The sequence below is a fragment of the Penicillium chrysogenum genome (assembly GCF_028827035.1).
Source record: "Penicillium chrysogenum strain IBT 35668 chromosome Unknown utg000001l_segment0_segment0, whole genome shotgun sequence".
NCBI lineage: Eukaryota > Fungi > Ascomycota > Eurotiomycetes > Eurotiales > Aspergillaceae > Penicillium > Penicillium chrysogenum.
This window is the reverse complement of record NW_026622749.1, coordinates 5,829,629-5,849,692: the sequence shown is the minus strand read 5'-3', so window position 1 is coordinate 5,849,692 and position 20,064 is coordinate 5,829,629. Positions and strand designations below refer to the sequence as shown.

The window sequence follows — 20,064 nt, the reverse complement described above, 5'->3', positions numbered from 1 at the left end:
TATATTGTATGGGGATGGAAGTACCCCAAGATTGCCTTTAACTTATAGAACAGGTTCCAAGGTTAGTTGGGTTGCTCCTTCCTAACAGAGAAAGGTACATGGAGTATACTTCCATAGACTCTGGGGTTCCCATAGTAATTTCGTGTTCCATCAAGTACTCGAGGAGTTTGAGGACTAAAAAGGTAATTGCGAATTGCGCGCACAGGGGAACCAAGCTGGCGGGATGACAGCGCGTTAGTCGTTTGCTTCATGGATAAATAGAGACACCTTACCTCTTCCCACTGTTTTCTTCTTTCATTCTCCCATCCCCATACCACGTTGTTCCCTACTCGATCATTCAAGACACTCGTAATCCTCGATTAGGTCCCATCATGGAGTCTTATGACGACCCCGAAGTTGCATCTGCAGCCGACGCTCCTGAGGTTGGCGACTCCGCCGCCGCCGAAGCTGCATCTGCTGTCGGTTCCGATGTTGGAGAGCCTCCTGTTGCAGGTGTGCTCTCTGGTGTTGGTCCCAACGCCGAGGCTGCTCACCAGATTGCTCGGGACAAAGGTTGGACTGACCCGGTTCCCTTCGAGTATGCTGAGCTTGCTAATAGCAAGGATCACCTGGAGTGGGCTGGAGTTGCTGCCCGTTACGAATGGAAGGGCGAATATGGTGATATTGGCCCTCGCGTCCCTGAACTGGAGGAGCAGCTTTTCAGTGGCGACCTGATCGCTCGGGCTGGTGCTAAGCTCGACGCGTAAGTGACGTGAATGTGATGATCGGACACCAACTCGATATCTAACATGTCTTCTTCTCCAGGCTGAACGGATACAAGGTCAAAGTCGAGAGTGCAAGCGAGATCGAGTCGGTTACCGAGGTCAGTCTGCGAGACAAGCGAGCAACGATGTACCAGTCTAATGATTCATAGTGGGTAAACCTTGGCTTGCATCCGGTCATGCTGGAGAACGTTCGTCTCTGCGGGTACGAACATCCCACCGCGGTGCAGTCTTATGCGATTCCGGCTGTGCTAGCCAACCTTGATGTTATTGCCGTGGCCCAAACTGGTATGTGCTGCGGAGCATGGTGTTTGGTAACACTTGGTCCTAACAAAACATAGGCTCTGGAAAGACGGGCGCCTTCCTCATTCCAATTCTTTCCAAGTTGATGGGCAAGGCGAGGAAGCTGGCTGCCCCTCGGCCTAACACCGCGGAAAGATTTAACCCAAGGGAGGATGCTGTTCGAGCAGAGCCACTGGTCCTGATCGTCTGTCCCACTCGTGAATTGGCCACTCAGATATTTGATGAAGCGCGTCGTCTGTGCTATCGCTCCATGCTGCGTCCGTGTGTTGCTTATGGCGGGGCCCCTTCTCGCCAACAGCGTGAGGAGCTTCAGAAAGGATGCGATATCCTGATTGCCACTCCAGGCCGTCTCCTTGATTTCATGGCACAAACTCACGTTCTTTCTCTCCGTCGCGTTAGGTACCATTTTGACTCACTTTGATATACATCCATGCTGATATTGGATGCTAACGGCGTTGCAGGTACACCGTCATTGACGAGGCGGATGAGATGCTGGAATCTGACTGGGAAGAAGAGTTCAAGAAGATCATGTCAGGAGGAGGTAAGTGAAAAAGTTTGCCATTGCGCACTATTGCGCAGTCTTAGACCCCGCCTGGACCCGCCAACTTTGCGTTTCAGTTTTGCTGACTCAAAGAAGATGTGAACGAGGATGCTGATCACCGCTACATGATGTTCTCCGCTACCTTCAACAAGGAATTCCGGAAACTTGCAAAGCAATACCTTAACGAGAACCATGTGCGCCTCCGTGTTGGCCGAGCTGGCAGTTCACACCACAATGTTGTGCAGGATGTATGTGTACCACTGCAATTATGGGGAACTTCCAGGGTTCAGACCAATGCTAACGCTTAGTGAAACTTGAAGATCATCTGGGCCGACCAGCCGAAGAAGATGCGCGCACTCTATGACCTTCTGATCAGCATGCCGCCTGTTCGCACCTTGATTTTCGTCAACAGCAAGGAGCAGGTTGACTTCGTCGATGACTACCTTTTCAACTCTGGAATGCCCACCACCTCAATCCACGGTGGACGGACCCAACGTGAACGCGAGGATGCTATGTGAGTATTTGTTCCCTTTCTTATTTTAATTTTGCTGACTCACCAAAACAGGCGTGCCTTCCGGACAGCAAAGTGTCCCATCATGGTTGCTACCGGCGTCTCCGCTCGTGGGCTTGATGTGGTCAATGTGCTCCATGTCATCAACTACGATCTCCCCAGCGCTATACATGGGGGCATCACTGAATACGTTCACCGTATCGGTATGTATTACGCCAGCTGGATATTGCTTTGTTCCCCATACCTTTCATGGACTTACCGCTAATACCTCTTTCTACCACCTACAGGCCGTACTGCTCGCATTGGCAATGAAGGCATCGCCACCTCATTCTACAATGACCGCGATGAGGGCATTGCCGAGGATCTTGTTAAAATCTTGATCGAATGCGACCAAGCGATCCCGGAGTTCCTTCAGCAGTACCGCCCTGAGGGTGATGTGCTGGAGTTTGACGATGACTCTGACAAGGAATTCTTCGATAACCAGTCTAACGCTGGCGCTGAGGCTGAGGCTGATCATGAAAGCTCGAACGCTGATGCTGAATCTGCTGCCGCTCAAGCTGAGGCTGAAGAGAGTGACAAGGTGGTTGCAGACGATGCCGAAGATGACAAGCCTGCTGTTCCCAGGCCCACTATTACATCCGAGGAGGAGGAGGAGGCTTCTACATGGTGGGGGCCTACCACAATCGTGACTGAACGCAAGAAGCCGAGGGAAGAAGCCAAGCCCAAGGATACCAAGGCTGGCCTGGCCGGTTCCCACTGGGCCCCGAAGCCAAAGCCCGCTCCCAAGGATGATGATGCATTCTGGCAGTAGAGCTCAACATACATTGCTGGTTGTGTCTCCCGCGGGAGACCAACAAACACGAACAACGACGAAGGCGAGAAATGAACAAAAATCAGAAAAGTGAACCAAAAAAATGGAAACGAAAGAATTCCAACGGTGCAGATGATGAATTTGACGACGTTCGAGATTTTACCCTGGTTGTTCAGGATCAGATCTCACATTACGACCAGAGGAAGTTTTGAGGGCTTGATCTCTCGACCATATGCGACCTGGCCTGGATCTGTGGAACCTAAGACCTTTTCGCCTGCATTCTTTATCAGGAGATAGGTTTTATCGTGAGCGCGGATGCGGTGATATGGATGCAAAGGTCGGGAAGATGTGCATCATTACGGATTTCATGGGTTTTATGCAACTATCTAGTCTTTCTTTTTCATTTTTCATTGTTCATTTTCCATTTCTGTAAATCGTAGAGAGTAGAGAGTAGAGAGTAAGTAGTAGATGGTATATAGAGAAGTAGAGATGCACTTAGGTCTACCTACCTCCTGCCTGTTTAAATGTGTAGGCAATCGTTCTTGACTCTTTCGACTGCTCCAAGTAAATAAACGATGCTTTAAACTACTTACTACTCCCACCTCGACCTCTCCAAAGGACATTCAATCATTTTTGCAACCTTCCATCATGCATTGGCTATTTATAGGTTCTGCCGCTCTTTTTCTCTTCCTCCCAGCCTCAGCTTTATCCCGCGGAATTGTTGACCACGGCCACTGGAATGAACTCCGAGATCTCACCCACAACGCTTCGCATAATGGCTCGCAGGCAAAGTCAAGCCCCCCCTCTTGTCATTGACACTTTCAAAAATCCAACCCGCAATGACCTGGGATTCTGGCACGGCTCCGGCGAGAATCTAACCGTACAACATGGACCAGGATTCGTCCGTCTATTCCCAACAGACCCGGACCAGAACTTCCACACACAGTTCGATTCCAACGCCTGCTACGGCCTGATACCCTGGTACAACGAGTATTTGCATGTCATATTTGAAGGCACGGATCAGTACAGTGTCTCTTTTAATCAACACAACGACGAGTGCAACCCGCAGCGCAGGCCCTTCCCCGGCATTGCAGACTCCGTCCAGGCGGAGCGGTATGTGGTTCATCCCGCCTCGGAGGCCTTTGCTGAGGATGATAACTGGGATGGTGCTGATAATATATATGCCGATGCGGGAAGGAAGAAACACAAGCATAGAAAGTCCAAGGGCGGTCGACGAAAGCACCCCCAGGGCAACACCAAGACTCCAACGGGCCGTCGTGAGCTCTATATCCCTTTGGCTCATTTCGATATAGATTTCAATCGCGTCGTGTCGGTTTCGTTCCATGGTTTCTACACCAATGAATCCATCACTTTGCATCGTGTGGAAATTGTGCCTGATGTTCCATTGCCCTCGCCGGAAAATGGTCACTATCTTGTCCCTGGGAAGATGCCCAATGGGAAATTGGTTCTCCGTTGTTCCCGTCCAAATTCCTTTGCATTTGGTATCGACGATGGACAGCCGCAGTACTCTCAGCAGGTCATGCGCATCCTTGACGAGGAGGGTGTTCGGGTTACTTTCTTCGTTGTTGGGGCTGGACTCAGGGATCCGACGAGCAATTTCACGGAGTTCTATAAAGAGATGTTGAGGAAGGGCCACCAAGTGGCGTTTCATTCGAACACTCATCCAAAGTAAGCTTATTCTGAGCATTGGGGTTTCATGTGAAACGGCTGACATATCAAGGATGGAATCATTGCCAACGCTCGCTGAGATCGATGACGAGATTATCCAGTCCATGAGAATCTTTAGGGAGCAGCTGGGCATCGAGTGTACGTTAGCCTCTGAAGCATTCATGAAAATGGTCCAGATACTGAATATTTGCAGCTTCGTACTTCCGCCCGCCCTTCGGTACAGTAGCTTCCCGGCTGCGTCAGGAGCTAGCCCGACACATACCAAACCCGTCCATTGTGAACTGGAGCGTCGATGTCGAAGACTGGCTATGGGCAGATACGTCCACCCCAGAGAAGCAGCTTGAAGCCTTCTTCCGCAGTGTTGAAAAGGGTGGGAATCTTGCTGTCATGCACTACCTGCATCCGACTACCATTGGATACCTACCAGAGTTCATTCGACACGTCAAGAGGGCCGGATACCAGATCATGCGAATCGATCAGTGTTTGGGGGATGTCTCCGCTCCGCCGTTGTGAATGGATAATGCCGTGAAACCTCTACAGACTCACAGCAGGACTTATCCTGTGAATACCTAGGTTTATCCTTAAGTGTGCATGTTCCCTCTCCCACCTAATTGGTGTCCTGACGTCGTCCGCGCAATGCTGGCCTTCATTCGTTTCTTACATATGTATTCTTTTGGCGTTATCTTTTAGAGCAGTGAATCAATGAAAGAGCAAGTAATGCTTGCGTTTCCACAATAGCAAAATAGGAATCCAAGTTTGGCAAGAGGGTGTATTGAGCAACCAAGTATATAAAACAACCAACGCCACGAATACAGCTTGTCTATTCAAGCTCATCAGCCACAGAACACTGAAAATGGTAGTACAGGGACATAGAAAAGAAGAAGAGAAAACAAAAAGAAAACAAAAAGCACGTTCTCCCAAATCGAACTTGCAATCACTCGGCATGCCCAAGTACCAGACCAGGCTCCAAACCAAGTACTCGTCAAGTCGTTCCAATTCCTCGCTCTCCATGCAAGAAACATTAAACCAAATACGAGAGCACATAAATAGCAAAAAAAACCTACCATAACACAGAGATCTTCCCCCAAAAAGTGAACAATCAAAAATATCCAAACACGACCAGACCACCTCAATCTCCGAAATCAGGTTTCCGACACAATCCCTTCTTCTCCGTCATATCGCGAATCCGACTAGTAATCCAGCCTGACGTCGCATCGCCGCTGGGAACAGCATGTCCGAGACGCGGGTTGGCACTCGTGAAGCATTTGCCTTCGCGGAAGGCGAATTGCACGCATGTATTCTGCGTCTGGCAGATCAAGCGGCAGTCTTCGAAGGTGTGCGCGAAGGGCTGATCTTCGTTTGCCATGTTATTCCAGTTCGAACGTGTGGGTTGTGAATTTATCTCTGGTGAGATGTATTCGCGGAAGAGGTCGCCGTGCAAGAGGATTCGTTTGTTTTTCTATTGGAGTGTAAGTTAGGGAATGTTATGGATTATGTAGACGGATTGTTGGGAGAAGGGGATTGGGTTGACTTACATCACGCCAGCGCTTTTGTTCGAATTTCCATAGGTTCTCGATATCAATTGGGGAGAGGTGGTGGAGGGCAACAGCGATGAAACACCATGGTTTTCGGTAGAAGTCTGTGGTGAATTCGTCCAGCTCGCCGAGGTTTGAATTCTGAAGAATCGGCCATGTAAAGTGTAGGTTGACGCCTGCGTCGCTGAGGACCTTACCCAGCACGCAGTCGCCGGCCCAGTGCTGGTCTGTGAATGCGTTTAGCTCGACCTCGCGCGCGGCGTACTCGTCGGAGGCGCGTTGCAGAGCGGGGTTAGAGAGCATGAAGCCCGAACCACCGTGGGCGAAGATAACGTCTGCGATCTGAGTCTCCGTGCCGAGATAGTGTGGCTTTGTGTGGTCAAACCGGGCCAGCCAGGTTAGGACCGTTGGCCATGAGACGTAGGTGTCTGCTTCAACGAAGATAAACCACTTTGCGTCTGGCTTGTGGCGGAGCGCTTCCTGCGCCATTGGAAGGAACTTCCATTTGTCAAGTTTCCAACCTGGATTGTTCGGTTTTCCGATGGCGGAGTTGGCTTCGTCGGAGAAGTCTTGCTGCTCTAGACCCTTGCGGCCGTATTTCACGATGCGGTGGTAGAAGTCGAAGTCCGGGTTCTTCTTTGCGGCGCTGTCCATGTTGCGGAGGACATCGTGGATTTTGACGCCTTCGATTTCTTCTGCGAAGTCGGAGTATATCACGAAGTGGGGAATGCAGCGTAATGTTGTCTGGAAGTGGATGGGGACTTTGTCGCGTGATTCTGTCACTCCGGTCTTCATTACCACGAGCACATCTTCGATGCCTGGTAAGGGCGGGCAGAATGGGGCTGGTTCACCATTGTCACCGACGGCCGGGGTAACTTCTGTCGTTGTGAAGTGAGGGCGCCATTGGCGATTGTGACTGGATAAGGAGCTGACGTGGTAGAGGAAGAAGAGCGCAATGGCGGCTGCGACTGCAATCAGGCGGCGACTGAGCCGGCGGGGGACCATCCTGAGAAATTTGAGTACACCAAAACAGAGAATAGAATCAATTGGTCATTTTCTCCCGAGCAGTTCGGATCTTGTTTTTCCCCCTCTCTCTCCTGTTAACCAAAAGAGCGAAGAACTGGGGAAGGGTCGGGGCTAAGGATGATCGACGCCGAGGTTTGCCGCTGACACATCGGGACGCGTAGCCCAAGTGGAATTTGGGATTAAATAGCCCCTTGAATCAAATATCTCCAGGGCTGGAGAGATGATAATCCCTTGCTATACGAGATATTCCAAGGCATCTTCATTTCCTCAGGGGTAGCTTCCCGCACGACGTCATAGTCCGAGATCAGCACGGGCAGTGCTGGATATCATCGAATAGTTGAATAGCTACGGAGTACTCTGTAAATTGAAAGTGTAAGTATGCGCAGAATATGTCCTTCCCTACATGATTTACGTATGATATAGACATTAAACCTATTGACATGGCAACAGAAAGCTTCAAAACATATAAACATGAAACGGTGTATGGCACCTAGTGATAAGGACAATATATATTCTTCCATAGGTCTCTAGCATTATCCCCAAATACATAGTACTATACGAAGCCAATGACAGTATTAATTGATTCTACTAGACCCGGAAAAACCCATTATTTGTTTATATTGAATTTTACACCCATGGAAGCATCACTGCGCAGCTTGTGTCTTCTCGATCATCTTTGTGTGCAGCTTAACCAACTCGGGAATGATAAGACTCTCAATCTCAATTCCATCCCGACTGGTTTCATTAACCTGCTCAGCCTTTGCTTCTTCTGACGTCGATGGATTCCCCTTCTTAGCCTCCGCCAACCCAACCTGATCCTCAACACCAGAGATACTCTTGCTGCGTCGAGACTTGGGAACGCGGAGCCAGCGCTCATGCGGCTCATCAGGCGTAATGAAGACTACCTCCCACTTGCGTGTCGAAAGTAAATTGCCAATCACCAGATGGTGGGAGTAGCGCTGCAGCGCAGTGCGCGCTTTGTAGACAAGCAGCGAGGGATCCGTCTCCAGCTTAAATGAGACAACCATACTCCCTTCCGGAGCCCAGCCATCTACCAACTGATGCAGAAACTTGGGCACGGGGTCGAGGTTGATGACGAGCTTCCTGCTATTCGACGAGGCCTTTTCTTCGTTCTCGCCCGTATAGATCTCATCCGAAGAGATTGCGCTCCCCCGCATGTGCGGAGGCAACTCACTAGACTGGATCTTGTGCTCTGCCATGCGACTGCGCGGGATGAAGAAATCGCTGACAGCAGCTGCAAGGTAGAAGAGCGCATCCGGGCCAAGCGGCCGCATCAGCTTCGCAATTGACCGCAGCTCGAACATGTATTCTGAGACCGTCGTGAACGGCAACAGGAGGAGGCGGTTGTTCTGCTTCGCGTACCGGTATTTCCGCAGCACGCTGCGCATCTGGTCTTGGTACTCGTCGCGCACCATAATAGGCCCATGGCCTGGGTTGGAGGAATCCGCCGACGCCGGCGCCTCGTCCATGAAATCGAGGAAGCAATTCGTTGAGTGGCTGTAATGCCGCGAGTATGGTAGGAGGCTATATTGCCGGTGTAGGAAGATCACTGCGTACCCCTGCTCGAGGAAGTACTCGGCTGATGTGGCTCCACGAGTTCCGGCGGAGAAGTTGTCGATGAATCGTACGGTTTGCGCTTCGAGTGGTACTGTTGTGCCTCCGGATGTGACGAGCACTACACGCCGGTGTGCCTCGACGTGAAGGTCAATGAATGCGCGTGCCAGCGCTTCATGTCGCGGTAGTGCCTTTGGTGGGGGGTATTCATTGAAATAGACGGATTCTGCTTCCGCTGGGGACATTTCGCCGAGTAATGGGGTGGACATTGTGAATGATGATAGAAACGCTTGTCGGCGGAGAAAAATTGTCGAGCAATTGCGAACGGAAGGTCTGCAGGTGAACTGCAGTTGAGATGCCGAGGATGCCGCTCCGCACCTTAACGCCTTGGTGGGGTTGCAGTGGGTGTTTCTTTGATGCCAGTCAGCTGCCCACGATTGGCTGAGAGCCTGCTTTGTTCACAATATCCAAGAAATTTTCTATGTTGTACATTTAACTTGCCTGTTCAAAGGTGACAATATAGCGAGGTTGAGCTACCCCTCCATCATATGGTGTGGGGCGCTGAAACTGAACAGCTCGATCCGGCACTAGCGCTCCCGTTTGACCGATGCGTGACGGTGAATGCTTGGAATATCTGAGTATAAGGAGCTCGGTCGGACAAAAGTGAAGATATCCAGAATGGCCCTATTTCACTGGTGCGCATCACCGAGAGGCCGAGGTGGCACTCGGTCACGTGTATGCTATATGCGGAACAACAGGGCCCCCGCATGAGCTACATCATATACTACATCGTAGAGTGCAATCTGCCAAAATGGATGTTCCTATGTAAAATGTATTTCACTGCAGATACCGACTGCGCAAGGCGTGACTGATGGTACTCATGCGACTCGCCATTCCACCATGCTGCATGTTGCTTAGAAGAGCCTCCTCCAGGGCTGACTGGGTAACGCTTGCATCTGACCAGTCGATCAGTTGGAATCCAGAATCCTCGGGGTTGGGACACATACCGTCGAGATCACTGAAGCTGCTTCCCATACTGGGGGTACCATCGCTAGCTTCGCGGCCGGAGGCGGTGGACTTGCGCGAATTTTGGCGCTCGGCAGCGCTCTGAGGACTGAGTACCGGTGCCCCTTGGCTGGTCGGTCTGGCTCCATCCGGTAAGCTGCTACGACCGCCCGAGCTCATAGAACTGGTGGATGAATCTGTCGGTACCGGGGCCCTGGGACCAGCCCGCTGCTCAGGATGGCGGCGTTGCGCTGCTGCTCGCTCGGCATCTAGACGGAGGGTAGTACTGAGTTCCTGGACAGGCCGCTCATGATGGGTATGCTCGTGCTCTCGGGCTAAGGGCAGAAACGCTGGAGTGTCTTCTTCGTCGTCCTCATCATCCCGAAGACCAGAGCGCTGGGTAGAAAATTTGCCAAACCGTTTGAACAGGGGTGCACGTCTGGTTGTGTCCTCCTCGTCGGATCCTGATTCTTCCGGGGAGCTTGAGGATAGGGGCTCTTCCTCAAGGGGCGGAGATCGGGGCAATGATGCGACGGGTGGCTGTTCTCGTCTCACAGCTGAAGGCCGACGACCAAAAGAATCCCACCGTGGTTCTTTGTCCTCGATTGTCGGCGTGCCGGTGCGTGTAGGGTCCCGAGATCCGGGAGTGAGGTTAGTAGCCGTAGTTGATGTAAAGCTCGTACGTCGGTTTTCAGGGGCTGCAGTCAATGTCAAATGCGTTCGATCCCTCGGCGGTATCAAATACCCTGTAGGACGACGAGTCGGGGTTCGGTCCATACCTCGTAGAGGGATATCTTTCTGTTGAGATACTTGCCGGGATGGCGCCCGAGAACCTATTGATCATCAGCCACAGACCATACTGAATATAAGCAAGCACCGGATATACCTGTTGCCAGCGTTTCTCTCTGGGGCTGTCCACTCAAGGCTGCACTACCAGAAACAGAACCTAGAGCTGGAGAAGGGGAGGTCGACTGTGTAGTGTTGACCTTGCGCATTTGAGCCCGAACCTGCGACAGTTGGCGATCATAGAGCCATGCCGCCTGCTGAAGAAGAAACTGCAAGGTAACGTCGAAGTTCTCTGCCCTAAATCAACCATGTTAGCATCCCTCGTCTTGAAGGTGCTTGGGGCAGAGTGCTGTTACAGAGCTTTCCCTGCGGTGATGTCAGCGATGTCAGAGCAATGCGAAGCAAAGAAAGCAAAGCAAATGGTCAAAACAAAGGCAATACATACAGTCTATGTCACCCTTAGATGGCCGAGAAAGAATATCCCATAGCGCTTGGTCTTTGGATGCATTCCATTCCACCTATTTACGTCAGTGGGTGCGTGAGGAGTTTCTCTTGGGGAGACTTACAGGCGGCGGGTCGACGAAGTCGCCCCTCGGAAATGGTAAGCGTATGAATACCGTGAAATTAGTGTCGACGGGGTCGACTTTGATTGACATCCTGTAAATTGCGTGTAGATTGCGATATGTTGGGAGCGAGACCTCTCAGTGCTCCTGTCCGGCTTAGTAGGTAGTCTTTTGACTGATGAAACAAGAGAACGACGACTTTAGAAACTAGTGTGGTTGTTTTCCGGGCAAGTGGGACTCCAAAAAGTGTTTTCCCAGAAACAATAGATGTGATGTCGATGGGCGTTGGAGTCGAGCGTGACGACGGCGGGCGGTCATTTTGATTGGCAGCCAAGGTGCGTGGAAGGCAATGAGGCTCTGCGTGGAATTTCCCTAATGCGGGGAATTCAGAGCTTATTGATAGGAGATCAAATACCACCACGAGCGGGAGGATATGTCCACGCACCAGAACATTGGCATGGTTCACAATAGAGGAAGTAGAATATTTACAGACTGCCAGATACAAAGTGTCAGTGTCCAGTCAGACTGAGTAAGGCAAACCCAGTCAGCTCAATTGTCAGGAAAAGTTAGACTGTATACTGCATAGTTGCCTTGGAATTCGGGTATAAATATCGGCTTAACTAGTTATAGTTATGTTGTAGATCCATGGTCTTTACTCACTATGATTGGATAAGCTGTTTTTAAAAAAGATAAAAAAAATAAAAAAGTCATCGCCCGGGGGCGATCCGGCAACTCGAGATCAAACGGCACTCGAGCTGAGGATGAACAGGTTCCAAACAAGCGGGACGCCAATCGTCACCAACGACAACCGCTTGGCCAAATGCCCGCTCACCCAAACATTCCTACGGTTCAGTGCAATACATCATACGGAACGGTATCATTAACAGGAATTCAGGAACTCAATGTTGTTACTTCAAATGCTCTAATGACTCCTTTATAGATCGCATTCACAGCTTTTGCCGAGCTGTCAGGTTCTAGTCTATGGCTGGAAGGTAATCTTGTTTGTTTTCCAGTGGTACATACCTGTAGTAGTAGGAAACGAGAAAATAACCCATGCTAGTCGATTTCAAGTTAGTATCTCCGGGCTAGGCTCTGCAAGTCAGCGTAGACTATCCCGTAGAAGCGGGTGGAGATCAGCAGTGGCATCCTTAAGCCTAGGCCTCGGCTCAGACTCAACTTCGACATCCTACGTCCTCCCACGCCAACCATGGATATTCTCACGTATTATTACAATAGATGCTTCGCATTTATCATTCGGACATTCGTGTACTTTGCTAGCAATGTAACGGCCAGCCCAGATGAGATTCGCCATATCAAGTCCAGGGATGCTGGTCGAACCATCAAGGTTCACCTGTATCAACCTTCTGGCTCAGGCCCATCACCCGTCCTCCTCAACTTTCACGGAAGTGGCTTCGTGCTACCCCTCCATGGTAGCGATGACGAGTTTTGTCGACGGGTCAGTCATGAAACCAAACATACTGTCTTGGACATCCCCTATCGTCTGGCGCCAGAACACCCGTTCCCCGCCGCGCTGAACGATGTGGAAGACGCCGTCAGATATGTGCTCACACGTCCAGATGAATTCGACTTGACTCGTATATCTATATCTGGATTTAGTGCTGGGGGAAACCTCGCGCTGGCGGCTGCGTCAACCCTCTTCCCTCGCGATACCTTCCGCTCCTTGCTGGCAATCTATCCCGTGACTAATCTAAGTCCTGATCCTGCTTCAAAGATCGCCCCGGCCCGGGGTGAATCTGTAATTCCTCTTCCTGTCATGCGGCTCTTCGACCGCTGCTATATACCCTCATCCTTCGACAAGCGAGACCCGCGCATTTCGCCGCATTACGCCCAGGCGGATCGATTCCCACAGCGGGTTCTTATGATCACCGCGGATGGTGATACTCTCGCGCTTGAAGGAGAGGAACTGGCCCAAAAGATCAAGAAATTGCAAGGCTGGCATGTGGTCAGTGAGCGCATGCAGGGGTGTAGCCATGGATGGGATAAGAACGCGAGGGCCGGAACTCCACAATACCAGGCCAAAGAGCGAGCTTATCAGCTGGCGTTCGACATGTTGAATGACTAGTAAGCTAGTCTTATATGGAGGTAGATGCGCCCGTCTACATCTCCTGATATCTCGTGTTCTTGGCATGATGTATGGCATGATCCGCACTTCCATGAGGCCGAGGCTATTTCCATAGCCCTATGCCCTAACTTCCCAATATGGCGAAAATCGAGGGGCTTGGTCAAGGGGTGTTTTCCAGGGATCAAGTATAGAGTTGGAAATGCAGGTTGGCGCAGGGCTATCTAAACAAATGCCGAGATGTTTATTGGTACAGTTTGATAAATCTCCGGGATACATTGTATATCCTACGACATATGTTAATACAGACGTAGTATATAAAGAGTTATCATCTCTATCTCTTACAGTATCCCCAAGCCGTCAAGCTTAGCCGTTTCAAAATAAACCCCATTGTCCCGGAGTAGAACCAGGGATTGCGTCAGGGCCATCCGTGGGTCAGTTTGATTATTTTTTAACAAGAAATTTCCTAAAACGACAAATCATGAGGAAACGAGAAAGAAGACCGCCAACTGGTCTTTGTTTCCCCTTTCTTTCTCTGGCCCCTTTACTCAGTAGCTTTGACCCTCTTACCTCCACACCTTCATTTCTCATACTGTCCTTACAACCCCTCCTTGACAATACCCTGGATGCCGTCATAGAACGCATCCATGTGGACGGATATTATTCTTAGCTCTATCTGACCCTGACTTCCATGTGCGCCCGCTGGTTAGGCGCCAAACACCACCTCCTATAACTGTACATACAATGGAGTCAAGCGCGGGGCCCATCTTCGATGAGGCCCAATATCGCACCGATGTCCTTCACCTCCCCTCACCGGAATCCGAAGCAGCGCAGGCGCAACAACTAGCCGAAGAAGCCGAACAACTGGGTCTGAAAGTGCCAGAGATCGAAGTATCTGCGCCGTTAGCTGCCTCGATCGCCTCAGGAATGGTCGATCTCTCCTCACCAGTCCTGTCTTCTGGATCATCGACCGATCGGAATTCGATGTGCGGCTCCCTCACTCCGTCCCACGAGCCGTCCTCCCCCGTCCCATCCGTGCTCGACCAGATCGTGTCGTCGCTGTCGGATGTCACGCTTTCCTCAGATCACATTAAGGCCGGCAGTACGCGATCGCTGGCTTCTCTGTCTACGCGCCCGACCTCTTTTTGCTCTAGTGAGGGGAAACCGGGTCTTATTGGACACGGGTATAATGATGCGTTCGAGGCCAGGTCGCACCGGCATTCGATTCTCAGCATCGCCTCTGCTGACAAAAAGGAGAAGCGACGGAGCAGCTTGAAGTCTGCCATTGGGAGAATCCATTTCCGCAAGAAACGCACGTCCTCGGCCATTGTCTTGCCTTCGGATGGGCGCATAGCTGTATCCACAAGCGACAAAGGCGTTGAACATGTTTTCTTTGAGCCTACACAGGGACCTGACAATGCTGCCCATGAGGATGTTCCGCTCCATGCGAGCGATGAGGTATCGCTTCCAAGGTTGGAAATTCCTCGGTTCAGTAAAGAGGAATTACAAAGAAGCCTGGACAATCCGGAGCTAAGTGAGATGCACGAGCGGCATCAAATGGAAAGGAATCGACATCTCGCTTTCCACGACGCCGCTCTAAGTACCCTCCGGCGTCGGCACCAGACCGCTGTCTCAGAGCACCAGTCTGACAACCAGCGCCAGGAGGATGAGAGACGCGAGAAGGTTCGGGTTACAAGATTCTATTGTTATCACTTTTCTAGGCTAACAAGCGCTTGTACAGAACATCCAGGCCATAGTCCAAATTGAAGAGCGACAGTTGGCGGTAGAAATCGAACAGCAACGCGAGTTCGATCGAGCCAAAATGAACTCGCGCACTCGCATTAAGCATATGGAGGGGTATCTCCGCAATGCCAGCCCACCGCCATCTCCCGCCGGAACACCGACCAAAGCCGAACGATCCGGGCGATCGTCAGAATCATTCTCAGAGTCCGGCTCGACCCCACCGGCCCGTGTGCTCACTCGCCAACACATGGAGCAACTAGAACAACAATACCACTCCCACAAGAGCATGGACCAGCTCCACGATGCCCGCATCAAAGTCCTCCGTGATCGCCAAGAACTCAAGCTGCAGGAAGCCACGGCGCGCATGGAAAAGGAACTGGATGAAATGCGTAACCGACACATCCAGGATGTTGCTGCCTTGCAAGCCGAGCATCAGCGAGAAGAATCCTCCCTCATGCAGGCCTTGGAAACGAAAAAGACAACTTTGCAACGCCGCTGGTATTTGGAAGAGGCTATCCTACGCCGGCATCTCGAGGCGCGACATGGCCAATCATATGGTCCTTTGCCGCTCGTCACCTTCAACACCTCCAGTACCCCCGTTGGTATGGCGGAACACTCACCACTTGAAACTTCTTCAACCCCGGATACAATCCATCCCAGCCAGGATTGTGTGCCTCTCTAACTGGAGACGATGACATGACATTTACTCAATATACCCTTCTAATAACCCCTTCTTCTGTCCCCGTTATGCCCTTACCCTCCTTGTAATAATTTTGAAGTCTTTTGGATTGATGCGCACATACACATACACGCATTGCGGCGGCTTTTTGGTCTCATGATTGCATAGCATTTGGTGGGGACCATTGAATAGACATACCAGGCCTGTTTATAAGATTGGATTTAGCTGCACTGAATTTCAAATTCAATTTGATCCGAATACTTCAAAGTTCACATTGGGGTATCTCTTGCTGGAAAAACGAAATTAAACCACATCTCATCTCCCAGGTGGTCCAGACAACACCTCAGCCCTCAACCTATCCAAAACCGTCTCTACCCTCCCACCACCCCCAGTAATCGCATCCTCGACCTTCTTATCCCGACCCTGATCACCAATAACAACAGCCCGCTCCACAATTCCAGTATTAGACAACTTAAACCGCCCAACCCGTCCATCAACCCACTCAATCCGCACATACCGCGCCTCAATCGCAACAGCAGCCAAAGACACAATCCCAGTGTCTCGATCCGGCGAAACATCAAACGGCAACGGCCCCCCACCCTCACCAACGAGACCCAACTTCTCACGCAGGAACTCAACCGCATCAACACGCATGTGCCAGGCAACAAGCTCCCTCCGAAGCTCGCGCACAAATCCCCGCAGATCTTGTTTCCGGGCAGAGTTGCCACCCTTCTTCCACGGCTTCGCGGGCTCAGTGTCCTCGTCCTCGCCAGATGAACCTGCCCCAACCCCATCTCCATTGTCGCGGGTTACACCAGGCCGTGGCAGATAAACATTCTCCAGCTTCCCTATCGATATAAACGCCGGCACGGTGTGTCGATACACCTTCAAGACCTTCGAGTCAGCACCACCTGTGCCCGGACCAGCGCGACTTCGCTCTTTTTGGAGGATTACGTAGTATGGTTTTGCGAAGCGGCCATTCCGTGCGCATACGTCGATGCGCACGCCTAGCAGGGTCGCGCCATTGGCTGCCGGGGATGGGTCTTTGAATGGGAAGGCTGTGGCGCCGAAGGCGATGCGGTGGTGGTTTGAGGAGGTGTGTGCGCCGGCAGCATGGACGAGGGGGAGATTCTTGTGAGGGGGTCAGTTGGGTTTGTGGTGGGGGCTTGAGGGTTGCGGAGGAGGTTTTGGATTGGGTCGGTTGTTAGGAGGCTGGATGTGAGGATGCGCTTGTGTTTTTGAAGCTTTCGGACTTCATTTGGTTAGCTTCTGGTGCTGGATCTAGGGGTTTTGGTTTGCGACGCTTACTTTCTGCGCGGATGGAGGCTATCTCTGAGTCTAGTTCCTCTTCTTCTGGGTCTGGTGATGCGGGGGCGTGAGACACCATTGTTGTCATTTTGGATGTTGTTTGTGGAACTATGTAAGTCTTCGAGATGACTATAGGGATTAGTTTCCCTTCCGAGGTCACAATGTTATAGAAGGTAAGCTATGTTGTAGATAGTGGAGATTGGGGAGTTGTTTATTTGCGGCACGTGATCACGTCAACATCCGACGCGATGCAGAAGCTTGGGCTGGGCTGAGGTTGTCGGATTATTGTTGACTATGCAGGATTTGAGCAGACCCTGGAAGAGACTAAGCCTTAAAGGTGTTTATATGGAGATTTTGGCTTTATATAAATCAGATATGATATAGGCTTATCCCCTGCAGTCCTACCGTGTTGATGTGGTGACCTCATAGTGTTAGGTACTTTAGGTACTCTATGTGTAACAGGGGAGAGAATAAATATCAAAAGATCAGACTCGGATCCATCTCCATGCCTGTGTTATGTCCATGTCCGACCGTTTTCTATACGGAGAAGACTAGACTAAAACCCCCCGGCACCCCGGATCTGCAGCCGCAGCCAAGAGGCCAGCTTGCCTCATGTTCTTTTGGTCATCCTGCGGTTCGGAGATCCCCCCACTAAACATCTACTTTCGAGGTTTCTTTCTTTTCATATCCCTCATTCACTCCTTCATTCTCGGTGCAGTTAAACATACAGCATACTCAAGGTATCGAAACCTGCAGGAACCCTTCGAAACTGAACCTTCGATCCATCCCTTTCACTATTCAACACCATAATATCCAACTTCAGTCCTCGATTCAATCAGGACGAAGTTGACGCAGGCGATACCTCCCTATCATAACATTGCATTCAATGACACGCAAGAACGCGACCCTCTCGAAGCGCCGCTCCAAAGCGAACCTGACAGTTGCTACCGGGTCAAACGGGCGTGCGAATGGCAAGATGAATAACAACATCGAAATGCGCAGGAGGGATACGCCCTCCTCGGAAACCTCAGCCGAAAGAACAGCCCAACTTATGTCACGAACAAGCTTCTCCCTCGACAATGAACCGATCGTACCCCAAACCCCAGTCCAGACGAATACAACTTTCCACAACCTACCACGCAGTGATCGACGTAACTTCCTGCTGCTGGTATTGCTATACTTTCTCCAAGGAATTCCCATGGGCCTAGCCACCGGCTCTGTACCCTTCCTGCTCAAGCCGTACCTCTCATACGGCCAGATTGGAATCTTCTCGCTCGCCTCATACCCGTACTCGCTCAAATTGTTTTGGAGTCCCATAGTCGACGCTGTGTGGAGTACGCGCTTTGGTCGGCGCAAGAGCTGGATTACCCCCGTGCAGGTGATTGCCGGACTGGCTATGATTTATATGGGCGGCCATATCGAGGAGATGATGGTCCAGGCCGGAGCCGATGGTGGTGCGGGTGTCTGGAAATTCACATACTGGTGGTTTATGTTGGTGCTTTTCTGCGCCACCCAGGATATTGCTGTGGATGGATGGGCTATCACTTTGATGTCCCCGCCTAACATCTCCTACGCTTCAACCGCCCAAACGGTCGGATTGACAGCCGGCCACTTCCTGTCCTACACTGTCTTCTTGGCTTTCAACTCGAAGGACTTTGCAAACAGATGGTTCCGAACCATCCCCGGAGATGGCGGTCTGCTATCGCTCGGCACTTATCTCAACTTTTGGGGCTGGGCTTATCTGATCGTGACTTGCGGTTTGGCTTTCCTCAAAAAGGAAGAACGCACCAAGGAACGTGACAGCATTATGGATGTGTATAAAAGCATGTGGAGCGTTCTGAAGTTAAAGAACATCCAGACCATCATTGTGATTCACCTGATTGCCAAGATCGGCTTCCAGGCCAATGACGGAGTCACCAGTCTCAAGCTCCTGGACAAGGGCTTTGGCCAAGACAACATGGCCCTGGTCGTGTTAATTGACTTCCCATTTGAGATCATGCTGGGCTACTATGCCGGCCAATGGTCAACCAACTACGGAGCAATGCGTCTCTGGGGCTGGGCCTTTGTCGGACGACTGGCAGCCGCTGTGCTCGCCCAATTGACCGTTATGATTTACCCCACGGCCTCGGAAGTGCCAATGTGGTATATGCTCACGGTAATTGGCGAGCATGTCCTCTCAACCTTTATGAATACTGTCATGTTCGTCTCCATCTCGGCCTTCCACGCCCGCATCGCGGATCCAGCCATTGGCGGGACGTACATGACTCTCCTTGCCACGTAAGTCATACTATCTGTCCTCTCCGTTCCTTACCCTTCAATAAACCATGCACACAATAGCTAACATATAACCTCTAGCGTCTCCAACCTGGGAGGAACATTCCCCCGCATCTTTGTCCTTAAACTCGTTGACATGTTCACCCAAGCGACTTGTCTTCCTCCAACCATCCCCCCACCTGCCGACTCCCTCAAGGATACCCTCATCACGACGCCATTCTCCTGCGCCCTCGAGCCGGAGAAGAACCGCTGCATCAACGGCGGCGGTACCTGTCACATCGACCGTGACGGGTACTATATGACCAACATCCTCTGTGTGCTCATTGGCACGCTCACATTCATTATGTTTATCAAGCCGGCTGCGCAGAAGCTACAGGACTTGCCTCTCCGCGCTTGGCGATTGGCATCCAACCCCCAACGGGGTTGATATAGTTCCTCTACCGTGGTTTTGGTATCTCGTGACGGCCTATGATGTCTTCGTATACCCTCTGTCTGGGATATTCCAGATATTTCATAGATTGAATAAATAAATAATCTAGACAAAATGACATTATTTGTAACGCTTCAGTGTTGTTTTATCGAGATCAGTTCCAGACCCAAGACATGTCACCAAACATATCAACCTGGAAAATAAACTTCCAGGTCTCCCAGCGTGTTACACCTCCGCGATATAGCTCACCCTCGTCTAATAACCTGGCGTTCCGTCGTCAAAGGCGTAGCGGTTACTATCGTCGAGGCACTGTTTGGACCGATCTCACCCTCGGCCTTTATAGCTTCATGTTTTTCGCTTAGGTCGTTATAGTGGTCAGTCCGAAGCCAGACTATCTGTATGCTACCTGATTTGGCTTTCCGAGAAAAGCTTCATGGTTACAGG

General features: G+C 51.1%; 9 protein-coding genes across 9 annotated transcripts; 5 read left to right on the top strand and 4 right to left on the bottom strand.

Annotated features, from left to right (window-relative positions):
• Positions 1-371: 371 nt before the first annotated feature.
• On the top strand, positions 372-2,927 carry N7489_002313 (DEAD/DEAH box helicase; the record flags this gene model as incomplete). The annotated part of the gene is made up of 9 exons (XM_056708068.1): positions 372-742; positions 805-862; positions 914-1,049; positions 1,103-1,463; positions 1,526-1,605; positions 1,702-1,853; positions 1,926-2,119; positions 2,171-2,319; positions 2,404-2,927. The coding sequence occupies 9 exons, from the start codon at positions 372-374 to the stop codon at positions 2,925-2,927; spliced, it is 2,025 nt and encodes a 674-aa protein (XP_056572370.1).
• Positions 2,928-3,702: 775 nt separating this feature from the next.
• Positions 3,703-5,129, top strand: N7489_002312 (polysaccharide deacetylase family protein; the record flags this gene model as incomplete). Its single annotated transcript, XM_056708067.1, has 3 exons — positions 3,703-4,616; positions 4,669-4,754; positions 4,810-5,129. 3 exons carry the CDS (start codon positions 3,703-3,705, stop codon positions 5,127-5,129), a joined length of 1,320 nt encoding a protein of 439 aa, XP_056572369.1.
• A 616-nt stretch (positions 5,130-5,745) lies between these two features.
• On the bottom strand, positions 5,746-7,156 carry N7489_002311 (glycosyltransferase family 31 protein; the record flags this gene model as incomplete). The annotated part of the gene is made up of 2 exons (XM_056708066.1): positions 5,746-6,075; positions 6,152-7,156. The coding sequence occupies 2 exons, from the start codon at positions 7,154-7,156 to the stop codon at positions 5,746-5,748; spliced, it is 1,335 nt and encodes a 444-aa protein (XP_056572368.1).
• Positions 7,157-7,821: 665 nt separating this feature from the next.
• On the bottom strand, positions 7,822-9,021 carry N7489_002310 (phosphopantothenate--cysteine ligase CAB2; the record flags this gene model as incomplete). Its single annotated transcript, XM_056708065.1, has 1 exon — positions 7,822-9,021. The coding sequence occupies one exon, from the start codon at positions 9,019-9,021 to the stop codon at positions 7,822-7,824; it is 1,200 nt and encodes a 399-aa protein (XP_056572367.1).
• Positions 9,022-9,589: 568 nt separating this feature from the next.
• N7489_002309 (uncharacterized protein) lies at positions 9,590-11,199 on the bottom strand (the record flags this gene model as incomplete). The annotated part of the gene is made up of 5 exons (XM_056708064.1): positions 9,590-10,590; positions 10,644-10,840; positions 10,900-10,909; positions 10,989-11,061; positions 11,110-11,199. The coding sequence occupies 5 exons, from the start codon at positions 11,197-11,199 to the stop codon at positions 9,590-9,592; spliced, it is 1,371 nt and encodes a 456-aa protein (XP_056572366.1).
• Positions 11,200-12,313: 1,114 nt separating this feature from the next.
• On the top strand, positions 12,314-13,189 carry N7489_002308 (putative esterase/lipase; the record flags this gene model as incomplete). Its single annotated transcript, XM_056708063.1, has 1 exon — positions 12,314-13,189. One exon carries the CDS (start codon positions 12,314-12,316, stop codon positions 13,187-13,189), a length of 876 nt encoding a protein of 291 aa, XP_056572365.1.
• A 741-nt stretch (positions 13,190-13,930) lies between these two features.
• On the top strand, positions 13,931-15,611 carry N7489_002307 (uncharacterized protein; the record flags this gene model as incomplete). The annotated part of the gene is made up of 2 exons (XM_056708062.1): positions 13,931-14,869; positions 14,928-15,611. 2 exons carry the CDS (start codon positions 13,931-13,933, stop codon positions 15,609-15,611), a joined length of 1,623 nt encoding a protein of 540 aa, XP_056572364.1.
• A 312-nt stretch (positions 15,612-15,923) lies between these two features.
• Positions 15,924-17,004, bottom strand: N7489_002306 (uncharacterized protein; the record flags this gene model as incomplete). The annotated part of the gene is made up of 3 exons (XM_056708061.1): positions 15,924-16,739; positions 16,775-16,860; positions 16,917-17,004. 3 exons carry the CDS (start codon positions 17,002-17,004, stop codon positions 15,924-15,926), a joined length of 990 nt encoding a protein of 329 aa, XP_056572363.1.
• A 798-nt stretch (positions 17,005-17,802) lies between these two features.
• N7489_002305 (SD08430p) lies at positions 17,803-19,617 on the top strand (the record flags this gene model as incomplete). Its single annotated transcript, XM_056708060.1, has 2 exons — positions 17,803-19,193; positions 19,272-19,617. The coding sequence occupies 2 exons, from the start codon at positions 17,803-17,805 to the stop codon at positions 19,615-19,617; spliced, it is 1,737 nt and encodes a 578-aa protein (XP_056572362.1).
• Positions 19,618-20,064: the final 447 nt, after the last annotated feature.